General features: G+C 50.8%; 1 protein-coding gene across 4 annotated transcripts in view; it reads left to right on the forward strand.

Moving 5' to 3' along the window:
- Window positions 1–16846, forward strand: part of ZFHX3 (zinc finger homeobox 3) — a 245159-nt gene that overhangs the window by 85386 nt on the left and 142927 nt on the right. For 2 of the 4 annotated variants that reach the window (XM_088027462.1, XM_028092199.2), the window contains exons 2-3: window positions 1266–4021; window positions 8840–9336. In XM_088027462.1, coding sequence (XP_087883588.1) covers window positions 1312–4021; window positions 8840–9336 — 3207 coding nt within the window. In that variant the 5' untranslated portion in view covers window positions 1266–1311. The remainder of the gene's footprint in view (window positions 1–1265; window positions 4022–8839; window positions 9337–16846) is intronic. The other 2 variants (XM_088027463.1, XM_028092208.2) reach the window with 1 other exon arrangement.

A 16846-nucleotide genomic window follows, 5' to 3' on the forward strand; every position in this document is an offset into this window, starting at 1 on the left:
GTGGTGGGTGACCTGAAGCCTCCCTCCCCAGGGGGAGGTGAAGTCTCAGGGGGCAGATTCAGCTCAGTGGCGCTTTGGAGTCCGAAACGGAAAAGCCCTAGGGCTGAAGGACAGCTGCTTGAGCAGCTACTAATAACTACAAGGCAGGTGTGGAACGGGGGCTGGCCGAGCCCAGCTGCCGTCTCGGTTTGTCGCTAAGATCCCTGACAGCAGAAACCGCCACACCAGTAGTGACTGGGCTCCGTCCAGACAGGGCAGGATCGACGCTGCTGGAGGGGGAGCCGGCCAGTTGAGGGTCTTTCCAGCTAACTCAGGCTGAGATTGTGTGCCGTCACAGTCGTAGTGTGAATGAAGCCAGCTCACTCGCGAGCAAGGGTGTTCTGTGGGTTGGGGAGAGGAGGTGGGATTTTGGAGATCTGCTTTCTGGTTCACAGTGTCAGGGCGGCACTGGGCCTGTTCTTACAGTTAGCTCCTCAGTTTTACGGCTTGTCAAATGGGATGGTGCTTCCCGGAGCCAGAGGGGATGAATGTAGCCACAGCCCCGCTGAGGGCTGGCAGAGCCTGTGTGGCCCCTGTGGACTTGCTCTCTGAGCCGTGCAGCCCTCCGTCACTTACCTTTGAGCTCTTCAAACTAGACATTCAGCCAGTAAGAGCAGTGGCGGCAGCTTCACCTCCAGATCAGCGAGCGTGTCCCCACACGGGCTTACTGTCCTTCTTCTGGGGGTACAAAATCTTCCTCGTCTCGTCCATCCATCCCTGGTGTTCCCTTGGCCCACGGACAGTGCGGTCAGCCAGCACGGACTTGGTGTTGGCCTCCTGTATGCAGTAGGGCCGCCACTCTGTGTCCTCGGCGCGGCCCGGCGAGGTGACGCGATCTTCGTCTTCTGCTGTGGCTCGTGGCCCAGCCCTGACTCGAACGCTGTGCTTGCAAAGAACGGAAATTCGAGCCGCCCTCCAGGGGGTGGAGCAGCCGACGGTCCGAAGACCAAGAAGGGGTCTCCTGTGTGCCCCCTTCCCCGTGCTCCCCACTCCTGCCACAGACCCTGGCCATAAAGACCCTGGTGCCAGCCGCCTTCTGTGCGTTCGTTGGATGGCGTGGGGAGATCGCTGGGGTCCCCGCTGCCCTTGCGGTCTCTGTTGTGGGTGTGGACAGAAGCCTGTTAGAGTGCTCTGTGCGGGACCTAGCCTCGGCCCTCCTAACCTCTTTCCTTTCTCTCTCTCTTCCCCCTCTCTCCCTCCTCTCCCCCCTTGCCTCCGCTCTTCAGGTCCGATCCGTACTGGGTGCAATGAAAGCTCCACGCAGGCCTTACCATGGAAGGCTGTGACTCGCCTGTCGTCTCGGGGAAGGACAATGGGTGCGGTATCCCTCAGCACCAGCAATGGACTGAACTCAACAGCACCCACCTCCCCGACAAACCCAGTAGCATGGAGCAGTCCACAAGCGAGAACCACGGGCCCCTGGACAGCCTGAGGGCCCCCTTCAATGAACGCCTGGTGGAGGGCACCGCCCCGGCCGGCACCGCCGCCGAGCCCGCCGGCAAGGAGGTCAGCTGCGACGAGTGCTCGGCCTCCTTCGCCAGCTTACAGACCTACATGGAGCACCACTGCCCCAGCGCGCGCCCCCCGCTCCCCCTGAGAGAGGAGAGCGGGAGCGACACCAGTGAGGAGGGGGACGAGGAGAGTGATGTGGAGAACCTGGCTGGGGAGATCGTCTACCAGCCCGATGGCTCAGCCTACATTGTCGAGAGCCTGAGCCAGCTGACCCAAAGCGGGGGCACCTGTGGCAGTGGCAGCGGGCCTCTCCCTTCGCTCTTCCTGAACTCTCTCCCTGGGGCGGGGGGCAAGCAGGGGGACCCTTCTTGTGCTGCACCAGTCTACCCACAGATCATCAACACTTTCCACATAGCCTCATCCTTCGGGAAATGGTTTGAGGGCCCAGACCAGGCTTTCCCGAATACCTCAGCCCTGACGGGGCTCAGCCCCGTCCTGCACAGCTTCCGCGTTTTTGACGTGCGACACAAAAGCAACAAGGATTACCTGAACAGCGACGGCTCTGCCAAAAGCTCCTGCGTATCCAAAGATGTTCCCAACAATGTGGACCTGTCCAAATTCGATGGCTTCGTGCTCTACGGCAAGAGGAAGCCCATCCTGATGTGTTTCTTGTGCAAACTCTCCTTCGGGTACGTCCGTTCGTTTGTGACCCACGCGGTGCACGACCACCGAATGACCCTGAGTGAAGACGAGCGGAAAATTCTTAGCAATAAGAACATCTCCGCTATCATCCAAGGGATTGGCAAAGACAAGGAACCCCTTGTAAGTTTTTTGGAACCAAAAAACAAAAACTTTCAACACCCTTTAGTTTCCACAGCTAACCTCATAGGCCCGGGACACAGTTTTTATGGTCAATTTAGTGGCATTCGAATGGAAGGGGAGGAGGCTCTCCCAGCTGGCTCTGCCGCGGGCCCCGAGCAGCCCCAGGCTGGCATCTTGACCCCCAGCACCCTCTTGAACCTTGGCGGGCTCACCAGCTCGGTCCTGAAGACCCCCATTACCTCAGTCCCCCTGGGGCCTCTGGCCTCCAGTCCTACCAGATCCTCAGAGGGCAAGGACTCGGGGGTAGCAGCAGGAGAGAAGCAAGACGCGGGCGATCCAGACTGCCTCTCCGAGAAAGCAGAGCCAGCCGAGGAGGAGGCGGAGGAGGAGGAGGAGGAGGAAGAGGCGGAGGAGGAGGAGGAGGAGGAAGACGAGGAAGAGGAGGAGGAGGAAGACGAGGGTTGCAAAGGACTCTTTCCAAGCGAGTTAGACGACGACCTGGAGGACAGGCCCCGCGAGGAGTCTGGGGCCGCGGCAGGCAGCAGCAAAAAGGACCTCGCTCTCTCAAACCAAAGCATTTCTAACTCCCCCTTAATGCCTAATGTGCTCCAGACCCTGTCGAGGGGCGCAGCTTCTACTAGTTCTAATTCTGCTTCTTCCTTTGTTGTCTTTGATGGTGCGGACAGGAGGAATCGTTTAAGCTTTAACAGTGAGGGCGTCAGGGCCAGTGTGGCAGAGGGCGGCAGGAGGCTGGACTTTGCAGACGAAAGTGCCAATAAAGACAATGCCACAGCACCGGAACCAAATGAAAGCACAGAGGGCGACGATGGGGGCTTTGTCCCCCATCACCAGCACGCTGGCTCCCTCTGCGAGCTGGGGGTTGGGGAATGCCCCTCGGGGAGCGGCGTGGAGTGCCCCAAATGCGACACGGTCCTGGGCTCCTCCCGCTCGCTGGGCGGCCACATGACCATGATGCATTCTCGTAACTCATGTAAGACACTTAAGTGCCCCAAGTGCAACTGGCACTATAAGTACCAGCAGACCCTGGAGGCGCACATGAAGGAGAAGCACCCGGAGCCGGGGGGCTCCTGTGTCTACTGCAAAAGCGGGCAGCCCCACCCTCGGTTGGCGCGAGGTGAGAGCTACACGTGTGGTTACAAGCCTTTCCGCTGTGAGGTGTGTAACTACTCCACAACTACCAAAGGCAACCTCAGTATTCATATGCAGTCCGACAAGCATCTCAACAACATGCAGAACCTGCAGAACGGAGGGGGGGAGCAGGTGTTCAGTCACTCGGCCGGGGCGGCGGCCGCGGCGGCGGCGGCGGCGGCCGCGGCGGCCAATATCGGCAGCTCCTGCGGGGCCCCCTCACCCACCAAACCAAAAACCAAGCCCACCTGGCGGTGCGAGGTGTGCGATTACGAGACCAACGTGGCCAGGAACCTGCGCATCCACATGACCAGCGAGAAGCACATGCACAACATGATGCTCCTGCAGCAGAACATGACCCAGATCCAGCACAACCGACACCTGGGCCTCGGCAGCCTGCCCTCACCCGCTGAGGCCGAGCTTTACCAGTACTACCTGGCCCAGAACATGAACCTGCCCACCCTGAAGATGGACAACACCGCCTCGGATGCCCAATTCGTGATGAGTGGATTCCAGCTGGATCCCACCGGGCCCATGGCCGCCATGACACCTGCTCTAGGTGAGGCTGACTGCGTGTTTGTTTGTTCTGATGGCTTGAGCTTAACGGGGGAGCAGTGAGAGTAGACCGAGGTCCTGTCGATGCAGTTGATTCTGTCAAGTCCTGTGGATTCGGCTCTGATTGTTATTTTCTCAAGGCTGGTTTTGTGTGAACTTGAGTGACGATCAGATATTTTTCCCAAGCACCCTTTCTTGTGTGCATATGGAGGATCATATGCATTCAGCAGACCCACGATTATACTCCGGCTCCACAGGCCGGGATGAAAATTTCAGTGCTGCCTCTGGTGTTTGGCATCTGGTCCACTTTCCTTTCTCTTCCCATCCTCTCTTCCTTTGTCCCTTTCTCAGTTTGAAAAATCGCCACCACTGTCTGAAACTTTTGGGTTCCGCTAAATATTTGCTGTAACTTACAGGAAACTTGCAGCTCAAGTTTTTAAATAGGGACAGTCGTCTCCCTAAGAGCAACTGGAAACCGTAGCGTACCTTATTCAAATAACCAAAGGCTGGTTCTGCGCCGAGCGGGGAGCCATCCGGATAGGTTTCTCAGAGTTCTTTCTCCAGTGTATTCGTGAGGATCTTGATGAAAGAGACCCGTTGCTTTTCTTTTCTGTTTTGCGTGAGTTGTCAGTGATAAGTATAGTTGGGAATTAAATTGCCCTGGGGCACCGTAGGGAGTGGTGTGCTAGAGGAAGAATGAAAAAATTCTAAAATTGTACGTCAGAAAAAGCAAAGTTTTAATATCTGTTAGATGCTGGTTAACAGAGCCTTTGTTACCATGAAAAAACCACCCATGTTAGAGAAGGTGAGTTGGCTGTGTCCGGGCAGCAGGTCTAACCGACTGGCTTCATAGACCTAGAATGGGATCAAGAAGTTAGGATTTGGATGCCAAAAACCATGAGTCTTTGCATGAAAAGAATCATGATCACTTTTGGGGAAGAGCCTCTATGGCAAGACAAGGTACGAATCAGTTTCACGAGGACCATTACGATGTTTGGGTCGTTCCTGCCCCCACCCACCTGTGCCTCCGACAGGCACTGCCTGGTCTCCATTCCCCCGCCCCCCGACCCTGCCAATCTCGTGGGACCAGTGGCAGTGGCCTGAATTAAACAGTAGTCCCTTCCTGACATGAGAATAAGTTGTTCTCGGCAACAAAGCGTGAACAAGTACCTTTATTCTGGCATGGTTTAGGTTAATGCCAGGGGCCAAGCCTCACCAGTTGGCATGTCTTCGTGTGGTGTTTTAGTGCTAATTGCTGCTGATGAGTTATATTTCATAGCATTTAATTTGTTTTTCCTGCTATGCATTTAAATTTGAATCCTTGCTACTTTAATCTTGTTTTCTATTTTGGAATATTGACCTGTGGATCCTTTATTACCAAACGATTTGAAGATGTTTTACCAGCTGGTTAATAATGGATGTACAGGGATCAATCATCTTATTTGTCCCCAGAGTGAACCATAGGGGATACACACCAAGGGATGGCATCATACTGTAAGACTTTTTGTTGTTGTTGTTGTTGTTGTTAAGCCTATGGGAATTGGGGTTTTTCTCATCTGGAGATTTAAAATCTTGGTGAGGCAGATCTTGGAGTAAATCAAATATAATGTAAATGGAATGAAGACACAGAAAACGGATGGGTTCATACTGGGTCAAAGTGAGATCTTTTTAATTACCCTTGAAAACCAGTAATTCTGACTAAGGCTTGAATTAAGCGGTAGAAAAATATCATGCTTTTTATACAAGTGTCTGTGAGTCTGTGGGGCATCATGCATTACGGGCATATGGCAGGTGCAAAAGAGATAGAAGAATGGATCCCTGTGTTCTGGACATACATAGCAGATCCATACTTTATTTTTTAAAGAGAACAGAGCTTTTCCTTCCAAGGACCTTCTACAGGTCAGCCAAGCAAAGGCCCTTGAATTTTCAGGGTTACTGCTTATCAGCCAGGTTGAGTCTCTGGAAACCTCCAGCGCCCACTGTAGGCCACAGAGCTGCCGAGATGGAGAATCACAAGTACTTTATCCTGGAAGTCTGAGTGGGTGTGGGTACGGGAGCGCATGCCCAAAGGGCTTAGAGTGTAGGTCGTGTGACCTTGGTAGAAGCCAACGTATGCAAAATGTGAAAGGGCGATAACATTCAGTTCGGTCTGCAACCCTACCGATCTTTCATGAGGCCATTTGTGAAAAGGCTCTAGGTGTTAATTAGGTATTACTGGGCTCATGCAGGGGGAGAAACATTTTTGTGAAATACCCTCCTGCCTCCAAAGTTACTGTTGTCATACTTCCTTTGACAGAACGTTCTCTTTTGTGATACCAAGCAGGTGCTGATTCTGGGGATGCTTTCTTTCTGGAGGGCTCTAAGGAGAGGGTCAGCACCCTTGGGTCTGGTCTGGTTGGATGTGCTGCCATTTGTAGGTAAGATACTAGGCTGGAGGCCTTCGAAAATATCCTTCCAGACATCCCTTTAAACGATAAAGTTGAGCACAGCATCGCCAGTCAGGTCGCTTGTGAGGCACCTGCGTGTTTCCCAGGGAGCCGACTGGCCATAGATTTGGGGGACAGGCCTCTGCTTCTGTCTTGGAGTCTAGAAGGTGTCTTTTAATCCACGTGCCTCTCTGGTGATGTGCTGATAACGCAGACTTTTGTGCCAGGGTGTGAATTCTAGTGTTAGAGTAAACCCATGCTGAGTTCTCACTTACAGGGGGCTCTCTTCCTGACTTCCTCTGCATGGGGTGAGGTTCCTTCACTTCTTGGGGCGCTGAATTAGTTCCTTCTGGCTCTACAGATTTGTAGGATTCTAAGCCTTGGGTTTGTTCCTCCAAGGTACCATTCTCGGAGAGAGTTTTGGCTTGCCTGTCACCTTCATTTCACTGCTTCTCTGTGTCTGTCTTTGATTTGCATTTCAAGAGCTTGGAATGGGAATAGGGACTTAACTTCCTCTATGCGTCCAGAGGATTTCTCATTTTTACTCAGGCATCCAGCAAGTGACAGCTGAATTTCTCTTTAGAGCAATATTGATGTGCTGAGGTTAAATTTAAAAAGTGGGGAAGATTTGATGCTTCAGGTGGTTGGCATCAGAAACAAATATATGTTTGCTCCTTGTCTCACCCTCTGGGCAGTCTATGCTTTGACTGAACGCCGTGTGTGTTTTATGGATGCTACCTGGCCTTCGTCCCCATTAAGGGATGGAGCTTTTAGGCTTTTTTTTTTTTTTTCTCCTCTTTTTTTTTTTTCCCCCTTGTCCTAAAAAGAATGTCTTAGTTATGGCTCCTCTCATCAGGGGAGATGGCAAAAGAGAAGACAAGCAGAAAGCTTCCTGAGCCTTCTGGAATGCACGTGCAAAAGATTTCTGTGGCTTGCTAGATTGTCCACAGGCTTCGAACACAGCCAGACTGCTCAGTAGAACCTGTAACAGATCGTCTCTTAGAGGTGCCTCATGTAGCATAAATAAGAAAATCATTTAAAAAAATCTTTTATTTAATTAGCCACTAACTTGGATTCTAATCATTCATTAAAAAAAATAATAACCTCAGTCCAACCATATGTAAAAGGTCAAATCTGAGTATCAGTTGGGGAGGGTCAGGGGAGGACATAGTAGCTCACGTGCCCATGTGTTTGGGGGCGAGGTGGAAAACGGAAGCCAGTGTTCAGCGTTCTGCTTGGGAATGGAGGGAAGACCGCTCTTTCCAAGCCCTTTTCACAAAAGAAATAAGAGTTTGTAGCAGTAATTTCCCACCGGTGAATGAGAGCCTATCCCTGGTTTATGCAGGGCAGTGATGAGCTGACAAGTAACGGGGTGGAGAGGGAGGAGCAGGGCTTCCTCAGACTCTTTTTGGGAACTGCATGAGCTGACCTTTGCATGTCATCACCCAGCTTGACCCACTTCCTGAACCTGTACCATTTTAGGTACAGGTTCTGTACAACATCTGCGCAGGGGGCCGGGCACTCTCTAGAGGTTCAGTGATGTGAAGTCTGGACACCTGCCCTAAAGAGGGATGGGGACACAGGGCTCTGCACGTGGCTGACGACAACGGAGAATGTGATGTGTCCCGTAGCAGACCTACATTTCGTGCACAGTGGGGGCTCAGAAAAAGGGAGTGACCGTATTCTTGGGGACATGTAGGAGGAGCTGGCCCCGTTGACAGGCAGGCAGAATATTGACCCGTGGGGTGTGCTGGGGAATTAGGGAGACCGTCCACTCTCCACTGCTGTAGCCCCTAGCCACATGTGGTGATCTAAATGTAAATGGATTAAAAAGAAATAAAACTGAAAATCCAGTTTCTTGGTTGCAACTTAGCCGTGGCTGGTGACTAACCCATCATCGGACAGTGCAGGAAGTTCTGTTGGGGCTGTACTGCTGTAGATAAATTCTGGGCCCGGTTCTGATTTACCATGAAGGCTTCATATCTTAGAATGCAGTTGTAACTAACGTCCAGCTTTTAGGGGTCTGGAGTTTCAGATTCTGTTATGTCCAGTAAATGGTGTTTATTCCTATCTTTTCTTGGATCTGAGTGAGGGACTGAATCGAAATATTCAAAAGACTATGGTTCTGGGTGTTCTTTCCCAAAAGAAAAAAAAAAAAAAACAACAAACCATAAAGCCTTCTGCAAATTTCAGAGTGTCCGTGGGAAAGATCTGAACACATAAAGTTGATTTTTGGCGGGGGGAGGGTAGGGGGTGGTGTTTCCAGTTAGTAGCACCTTGCAACACTTTTAAATGTGCTCTTTTTTCTCCTCGCACCTGGGTTGAGGGTGGGGGAGGCTGGCTGGTGCTGTGAGCCTGGCCTCTGATGCTCTTCCCCTCTCCTCCCCCCCCCACAGTGGGCGGTGAGATCCCCCTAGACATGCGCCTCGGGGGCGGGCAGCTGGTGTCGGAGGAGCTGATGAACCTGGGCGAGAGCTTCATCCAGACCAACGATCCGTCGCTGAAGCTCTTCCAGTGCGCCGTCTGCAACAAGTTCACCACGGATAACCTGGACATGCTGGGGCTGCACATGAACGTGGAGCGCAGCCTCCCGGAGGACGAGTGGAAGGCTGTGATGGGGGACTCGTACCAGTGCAAGCTCTGCCGCTACAACACCCAGCTCAAGGCCAACTTTCAGCTGCACTGCAAGACAGACAAGCATGTGCAGAAGTACCAGCTGGTGGCCCACATCAAGGAGGGTGGCAAAGCCAACGAGTGGCGGCTCAAGTGCGTGGCCATCGGCAACCCCGTCCACCTCAAGTGCAACGCGTGCGACTACTACACCAACAGCTTGGAGAAGCTGCGGCTGCACACGGTCAACTCCAGGCACGAGGCCAGCCTGAAGCTGTACAAGGTAGGACCTGGGCTGCCTCTGGAAGGCATGCGTGGGATCGCTGGGAGCTGGGGGCTGGGGACGGCTGGGGATGGGTGACAGTCTCTGTCACGGCGGGGTCGGCGACCGGTTGGTGTTGGAAGGGGCGTTGGCGCCCGCTTCTTCGTGAAGCTGCAACGTGCTGGCGGCTTCTGGTAACCGAAGGTTCTCTTTGAGAGCTGTGCCATTTTGGAGGGCGGGTTTTATGGACAGAGAGAGCAGCCCGATACTTACCCCTAGACTCTTGTCACCTGGCTTTTCTCCCTTACAGTCGTGTAGCTTTTGTGTACCTTTGTGTTCCTGTGTTGCCCCTTTCCCCTGCGTGCTTCGCACTCCCCTTTTCTGTCTCGTCCCCCCTCCTCTTTAATCTCCTCTCTCCTGGATGCCCCTGGAGTCCGTAGTTCATTTGTTTGTGGATTCATTCATTCATTCATTCATTCATTCATTCAGCAGATATATATTGAGCACCTACTATATGCCAGGTCCTGTTCTAGACACATGGCTACCTCCATGCACAAAATAGACCCCCCCCCAAAAAAAAATCCCTGCCCTCATAGTGCTTCTATTCTCTTGCAGAGAGATGGGTGATAGACACAATGAATAAATTACATAGTTGACTACAGGGTGGCACATGCTATGGGGAAAAATTTAGGGTCTGTTAAGGGGGCTCCTTTGTTCTTTCTCCCTTACTTCCTTGTTCTGTGCCTTCTTCCTGTTCCTTATATTTACATTTCCCCTCTCTTCCCCTGGACTTCTCCCATCTTCCTCCTCTCCCTCTGCCTTCTCTTCCTTCCTTCCTGATGCCCCGCCCCCCCACCCCCTCCCCTCCCCCCCACCCCCTCCCCCACCCCCCTCCCCCACCCCCTCCCCCCCACCCCCCTCCCCCCACCCCCCTCCCCCACCCCCTCCCCCACCCCCCTCCCCCCCACCCCCCTCCCCCTCCCCCCTCCCCTCCCCCCTCCCCCCACCCCCTCCCCCACCCCCCTCCCCCCACCCCCCTCCCCCTCCCCCCTCCCCTCCCCCCTCCCCCCCCAGTCTCTCTTTCGGTCCATAGCCGGTACGGTGAGGAGGAGGTGCTCACATACTGTAAATAGTCCTTTCACTTGCGAGGCAGAATTGCTCCAGACGTTCCTATTGATTTTCACTGGACTTAAAGCCTCACCTTTTTCTCTAATCATCCCATAATGGCTTTAGTATGAACAATCAGGTACAAATCGCCATAAATCTGCCCAGCCTCCTCCCACAGGCCGTCTACACCCTCACTCTTCCCTTTGCATTTTCTCCCTTTTATCATCAGCCTCTCCCTCCCCCCCCCGCCCCCCTTCCCTTTCACACCAGTTCCCACACTTTTGGGCAAGGGAGCCTTTCTGTTGACCCTGAGCTAGTTTAATCCCCTTTCTACTCATGGTGATTTTAAAGGGAGACTCCAAATAAGGAGGACTTCGGGTCCTTTCCCCATATCCGTCTCTGCTGAGATTGATAACTGTGATTCATTTTACAACTGGTTGTCTTCAGCTTGGTGGGAGGCCTGTGTAGCATGCATAAGAAACTATTTTATGGAAAGGAGGAGAAAGCAGAAATGAGGTGGTGGGACTAGAAGGTTCTGGAATTGACTGCTGACCCCAGCATGGATGGGCTGGCATGGTGCAGTGGGGAAGGTCTGAACACCAAGCAGCCAACCCCCTTGCTCTAAGTGAGCAAGAATCTCACTGGATGGCTTAGTTTTGGGCCACCCTTGAAAGAAAAGGCTCCTACTGGTCAGTTTAAGTTAGAGGTCTCAGGCGGCCGTATGGTGGTGCTGATGTCCAGAAAACCTGATGGAAAACCCATAGAAAAAACCTGTTTCCAAAGGACCTGACTGAGCGAAATTAGTTCAAAGTACTGTGTGTGGCCATGGAAGACTGTATGCAACTTTGATGAGGGTTGTTTAGAAGTGGCAAGAAGCCAGCCTCTTCCATCTGAGGGGAAAGAAATGCCCTTTAGATGATAAAACATGCGTGGTGGTGATTACCTCTCCACGCTACATCCTCCCATAAGAGTATACCACGCTCTTGGCTTTGCTTCTGAAGGGCCTGGAACCTGGAGGATTCACCTAGATGATCCCTTTTTGGTCCCCAAACCACCTTCGTGGGTCACACCTAGCAAGTCAAGTGGAGGCGGTTTCCTGGGTGGGTGTCAGGGAGGCATTTTGTGTGTTTCCATCTGTGTTTTGCTGAACTGTGGACCGTCCTCCTCTCTGGCCTTATTTCTCTCTCTCTCTTTTTAAAAAGATGGAGAAAACTCCTACTTAAAAAAAGGCATTGCCGGTGGAAGGGCCGTAGGTATTGGGGTGTAGGATAGAACTTGGGAACCAGCACCCAAAGGAGAAATCCTTGAACGGTGCACTTGGCTGGCGCAACCCCGGGGGTGAACCCCGCCCCCCCACATTCAGAGCAGAATTCCCTGTGTCAGGAGCCGTGGGTCATTAGTCTGGTCTCATTAGTCCTTGGGTAATGAATGTCCCTTGGCTCGCGGTGGCTCTGCTGTGGGGGCGGGGAGCTCTCAACCACTCCTGAATGACACAGCAATGGGCTTATTCCAGTGCATGCAGCAAGCCTTTCTGTCCTGCAGTGTGACTAAGACAGACTTCTCCTGCCACCGAGGGGGCTCTCTGTCCTAGGGTGTCACGAGTCTGTAGATTTGGGGTGGGGACTGGAGGTGGTTGAGAGTCAGTTTTTCTCTAGGCCCTGGTGTGGCCTGTAGTAAATGGAGATTGATTGCATGTTATTTTTCCTCTTGCTAATGTAATCCATTAGCCCAGCACATGCATAATCAGTTTAGAGCACAGTTAACTGGATGTAATCGAGTTCTTTACTGTCTGCTAGAGAAACAGCTCCAGATGCTGCTGACCTGGGGAGGGCACCAGGCTTCTCACACAGAGCCCTCCTTACTCACCCCTTTCCCAAGTCCCACCCTCACTACCCCCTCTCCCTCCCAAACAAAACCCGTCCTGGTCCTCACCCTGCCCCATCCTGGTTCCTTGGCAAAGTATTCATTGTTGGTCAGGGAAAGTTCCCGACTTGCTTTCTGCTGCACCTGCTCAAGCAGCCATGATGGAGGGGACTTCCTAATGGGTCTCCCAGCCCTCTCTTTCAACTGAGGTCTTTATTCCCTCCTCCTCCTTTTTCATGTTGGAGGAGACAGAACAGCCGTCTCAGGAGATGCAAGCAGAGGCGTAGCTTTCTGGTGTGTCGTTTGACCTCACCAGTCCAGAGTCCCTTCCCTTGGTGTCATAAATGCTGGGACAGACGTTGCTGTATTAAGACTGAGATGTCTGAAAGCATGAGCTAATTTCTAATCCGGACCGAGAGAGGGTTTCGTTAATCCAGTACCCTCATTCCACCTCCCCAGAGAAGAACAGAAACGAACAAAGAACCTTGGTGATAGTATCGCCTTTGCATGGAATCGTCAAGTTTTGATTGTGTGAGAGCAGTTTTTAAGTCAAGATTCACGTTCAGTGAATTCTTCCTCCCTGCCTCCTAGAAGTGGAGGGGAGTGTGTGTGTTGGGGTGGGGGCAGCTGGAGAGCCCCAGGCATCAGATGAAAGCTGTTTGCTTTTCTCTGGGCCCCCAGGTCGCTTTGTGAAACACTCATGATCGAATTCCTTGAGTGTTTTTTTTTGTGTGTGTCTTAATGAGTGGTGGGCTCTGGCCCAGCTCTTAGTGGTCCTCTGCCCATATCCTCACACCTGCCGTTACTGGGCACTGTGACTGATCGACCCCGTAGGAAGCCCAGCAGGCTGGGTTCTTGGTTTCTGTCTGCAGTGATCCATCTGAGCCAGAAAGGAAGTGTGTTGTGAGGAAGGTACTTGTCTCTCTTCAGGGCTTGAGCTCCAGAATGTGAATTCTGCACCTTTTTCCCTTCCCATGTAAATGATCACTCTCCTCTCTCTGAGGGACCTGGCCACTCCCCCTCTCCCTCCACCCATAGAGATGTCAGGTGCTCTTGCTTACCTTGAGCAGGGGAGCAACAGATACTGACAGATGCCTGCCCTGTGTTCTTCTCCATGCTCTCGTAGGTCCTGAGTCCCCAGTGTGTGGGTTCAGAGCTAGTGTGGGCCCTTTGGTGTTTATCTGGACTTCCCTGCTCTGTGGCATCCATGGTGAGCTCTCTGAAATTTGTAGTGTCTTCTGCTTGGGGGGAGAGAGTGCAGAAAGGACAGTTGGAGATCAGTGCATACCTGCCAACTATTAGAATCTGGTTTTCCCTTTGATATTTTTCTTCACCTGAGAGTCATTGGACTGGAAATCCATCAACTTTAGCAGATAGATGAAGACCCCACCAGAATCTGTTACTCAAAGAGTTCCCAGCCGAGATGCCTTTGATTGGGTATGATATGAAAGCCTGAAGGTTTCATATGAATCTTAAATTATACACAGAGGAGGTCATCTCCCATGGAGTTGTTTTTGGGCCCCATGTGAGCTGCCGTGGGCCAGCTTGGCAGAGGGTGAGACACCAGCTCTACTTGGCTTAAAGTAGGAGGTAGACTATGGCACCAGTTGACTCAAAACACACACCCACCTTCTCCACTCAGTGGGCTTGAACACTTGCCACCCCACTGGGATTCTGCAAGGTGAGAGGAAGTAGGAAACCCTCCGTCAGACTCTGCATGACTTGAGAATCCATCTTCCCTATTCTTTCCCTGACTCATAAACTCATTGGGGCTCTCTCCCAGCAGGGCCATTAAATTCTTCCTAGGGTGGATGGACAGATCAGAAGATATAGAACAAATCTGACAAAGATTTCATTGACAGTCTGCATTCTCCATGCTCCTTTATGGTTACACTTGGGGGGCAGGCTGTCTTAAGAAGACAGCTGCACGCTTCATGCCTACAGGTGGTGACTGGGAGCCTTTGTCTTTCTTGGCAAGCAGAAAGCATAAATCCTCTGGTGACCCTCGCCTCCCTCCCTGTCCTCTCCTCCCTGGCTCTGCGATGTGTTGGAGGCTCTGGTGCAAGCGTCATCTGGTTTACATCGTCATTCTGGAACCAGTTTCCTCAGACCTTATTTTCTCATTACGTTGACTTTTTTTTTTTTTTTAAGTGCATACTTTCGCCTCCTTCTTCCATACCTTGGTGCCTTCATCCAAAAATGAAAGGAGGGGAATGTTTTCCTGTGGTTGATTTAGAAGGTGTGAAAAGCCAGATGTTTTGGTAAATTTTAGCCCAGTTTGTCTCCATGCCCTCCATCTCTGAGAGCAAGCAGCCGGGCATCTGAAGTTCATGTCCGTCCCTTGATTCCTGGGCTCACGGAATGTGGGCCGCCTGGAGCACGCCTAGGAGACTGCACGTGGGCCCCATGGCCTTTCCCTGAGAGCCTGAGTTGGCTCTCGTGGCATTTCTGACCACCAGTTAGCTTAAAGCGTTCTTTAGGAAGATGGAAAGGTTAGATCCTTTTTGGAGGGAGTTACTCCTTCTCTGCTGTGGTCACTGTGGCCATGATGTTGCCAGTGTGTGCAGTGGGAATGCGCTCTCCACATTTCTCTGCAGAGGTTCCTTGCCCTCCCTTCCCATTAGAACCGTCTCAGCCACCTTGATCAGTATCCCCCTCTCCTAGCCCACGCGTATCACTTCATTCAAAACGTCCATTCAGTGGATTGGCTGGCTTTATGCACAAGATCTGCCCGCATCCCTGTGATTTTAGTCTTATACACGCCCTCATGTCGAGAAGGTAAGGTCAGTGTTAACCTTCTGGCTCCACTCTTTTAGATACCCCTCACCTGAAATCTTATTCGATGTGCCTAGTTTTAAAAAGTCCAGCACTAAATATGCCACCATTGAACCACTGTGACACTAACGAACCTTTCTTTCTTTTTCTTTTTTAAATGCTTTTAATAGTTTTGTTTTCTCTCTTTTTGTTCCAGATCTTTTGTGTGTGTGTGTGTGTGTGTGTGTGTGTGTGTGTGTGTGTGCGCTCGGTAAAGAGCTGATAAGACCCGTTTAGAACATTATCGTATTCTTAATTATTTCTTACTAGACTGGCATTCCGTGTTTACCTCAGGTATAAGCTAATAATAAAATGTGGGTCCCTTATATTTTATGGTAAAAATAATTAGTATGAATAATGTATGTTCACTGTAGGAAATTTGAAAAATTCAGGGAAGTACAAGAGAAAGTAAGTATCCATGTAATCCTACCATGCAGTAACATATTTTTATTTCCTTCATTTTGTGTATAACAGGCATTTTATAGAATTGGAAAGATATTGCATGTGTACAGCATTATACCTTTTTAATATGTTATAATATCTTTAAGTAAATAACTTTTTTCTTAATTTTTTATTGTTATGTTAATCACCATACATTACATCATTAGTTTGTGATGTAGTGTTCCATGATTCATTGTTTGTGCATAACACCCAGTGCTCCATGCAGAACATGCCCTCTTTAATACCCATCACCAGGCTAACCCATTAAGTAAATAACTTTTTAAGTGAAAGCCCTTTTTCTGCTCTCCAGAAGCAAATCACCGTTAGGTTTAGATTATATCCTTTTAAGCTTTTTTCTATGCTTATGCCGATAGAAATGTGTACACATACATACTATTCCCTTAAAACTTTATAGGCACAGGTTGTGCTCTGAGCTTTTTTTTTTTTTTCTTGTAACTTTTGATCCTGAAAATCATTTCAGGTCAGTACATAGAGATCTAGTTCACTCTTTTTTATGGCTACATAGTATTCCATGTATTAGCTGTCATGAAAGCTTACCGACAGGAACTCTTCATTCCTTTGCTACAGGTTTACCAAAAATCATCACGTCTTTGCAGTTTAGGAGTTGTAAAAAAAAAAATGCATAGCATTTAGGAAAAAAATCAGTAGGGAGTGCCATGTTGCGCAAAAAAGAAGAGAAACAATAGAAGGCAAATAGTCTCGCTGATGTGCAGGGAGGTTATTTGCCGTGTTCTGATACTATAGACAGTGAGGTAGGGAACAGGTGTGTATATAGATCTTTGTATACTTGTGCTGTCCCAAGAAGGGGGAGGAGGGTCGCTGGATTCCAAGATGTAATGCCAGCAGATATTTTTTACTGCATCTTCTGACAGAAGGTGACCCATTTTTTCCCCCCTCCCTATTGGGTGATGCTCGAAGCCCCATGCAGTGACCAAGCAGTGACCAACATCGTGTTAGTTTTCTGTTTTCGTTGGGTTGGCAAAATTGTTACAACACAGATCTCCTTAATTATTAGATAGGGTGAACATTCTTTCATGTATTTATTGGCCATTTGCAGTTCTTTGGCAGCTTTCCTGTTCACAGCCTTTGCCCTTTGTCTTTCCTGGTTCTTTTTTTCTGAATGATTGGCAAGGGCTCCTGGCGCATCGGGGTTGACAGTCCCTGCTGTGCTGTGCCGGGGACGTTGCCGTAGTTTCTCCTAGTCTTTTGTTCATCTTTGACTTAGCTGATGAGGCATTTTAACCTAGAGGAAATTTTTGTTTGTCTGATGTCCGCTCTGTGCATT

This window comes from Eumetopias jubatus, unplaced genomic scaffold, assembly GCF_037043125.1.
Source record: "Eumetopias jubatus isolate StellerSeaLion01/CBP00866 unplaced genomic scaffold, mEumJub1_p1.0 scaffold_10, whole genome shotgun sequence".
In the NCBI taxonomy this organism is placed as follows: domain Eukaryota; kingdom Metazoa; phylum Chordata; class Mammalia; order Carnivora; family Otariidae; genus Eumetopias; species Eumetopias jubatus.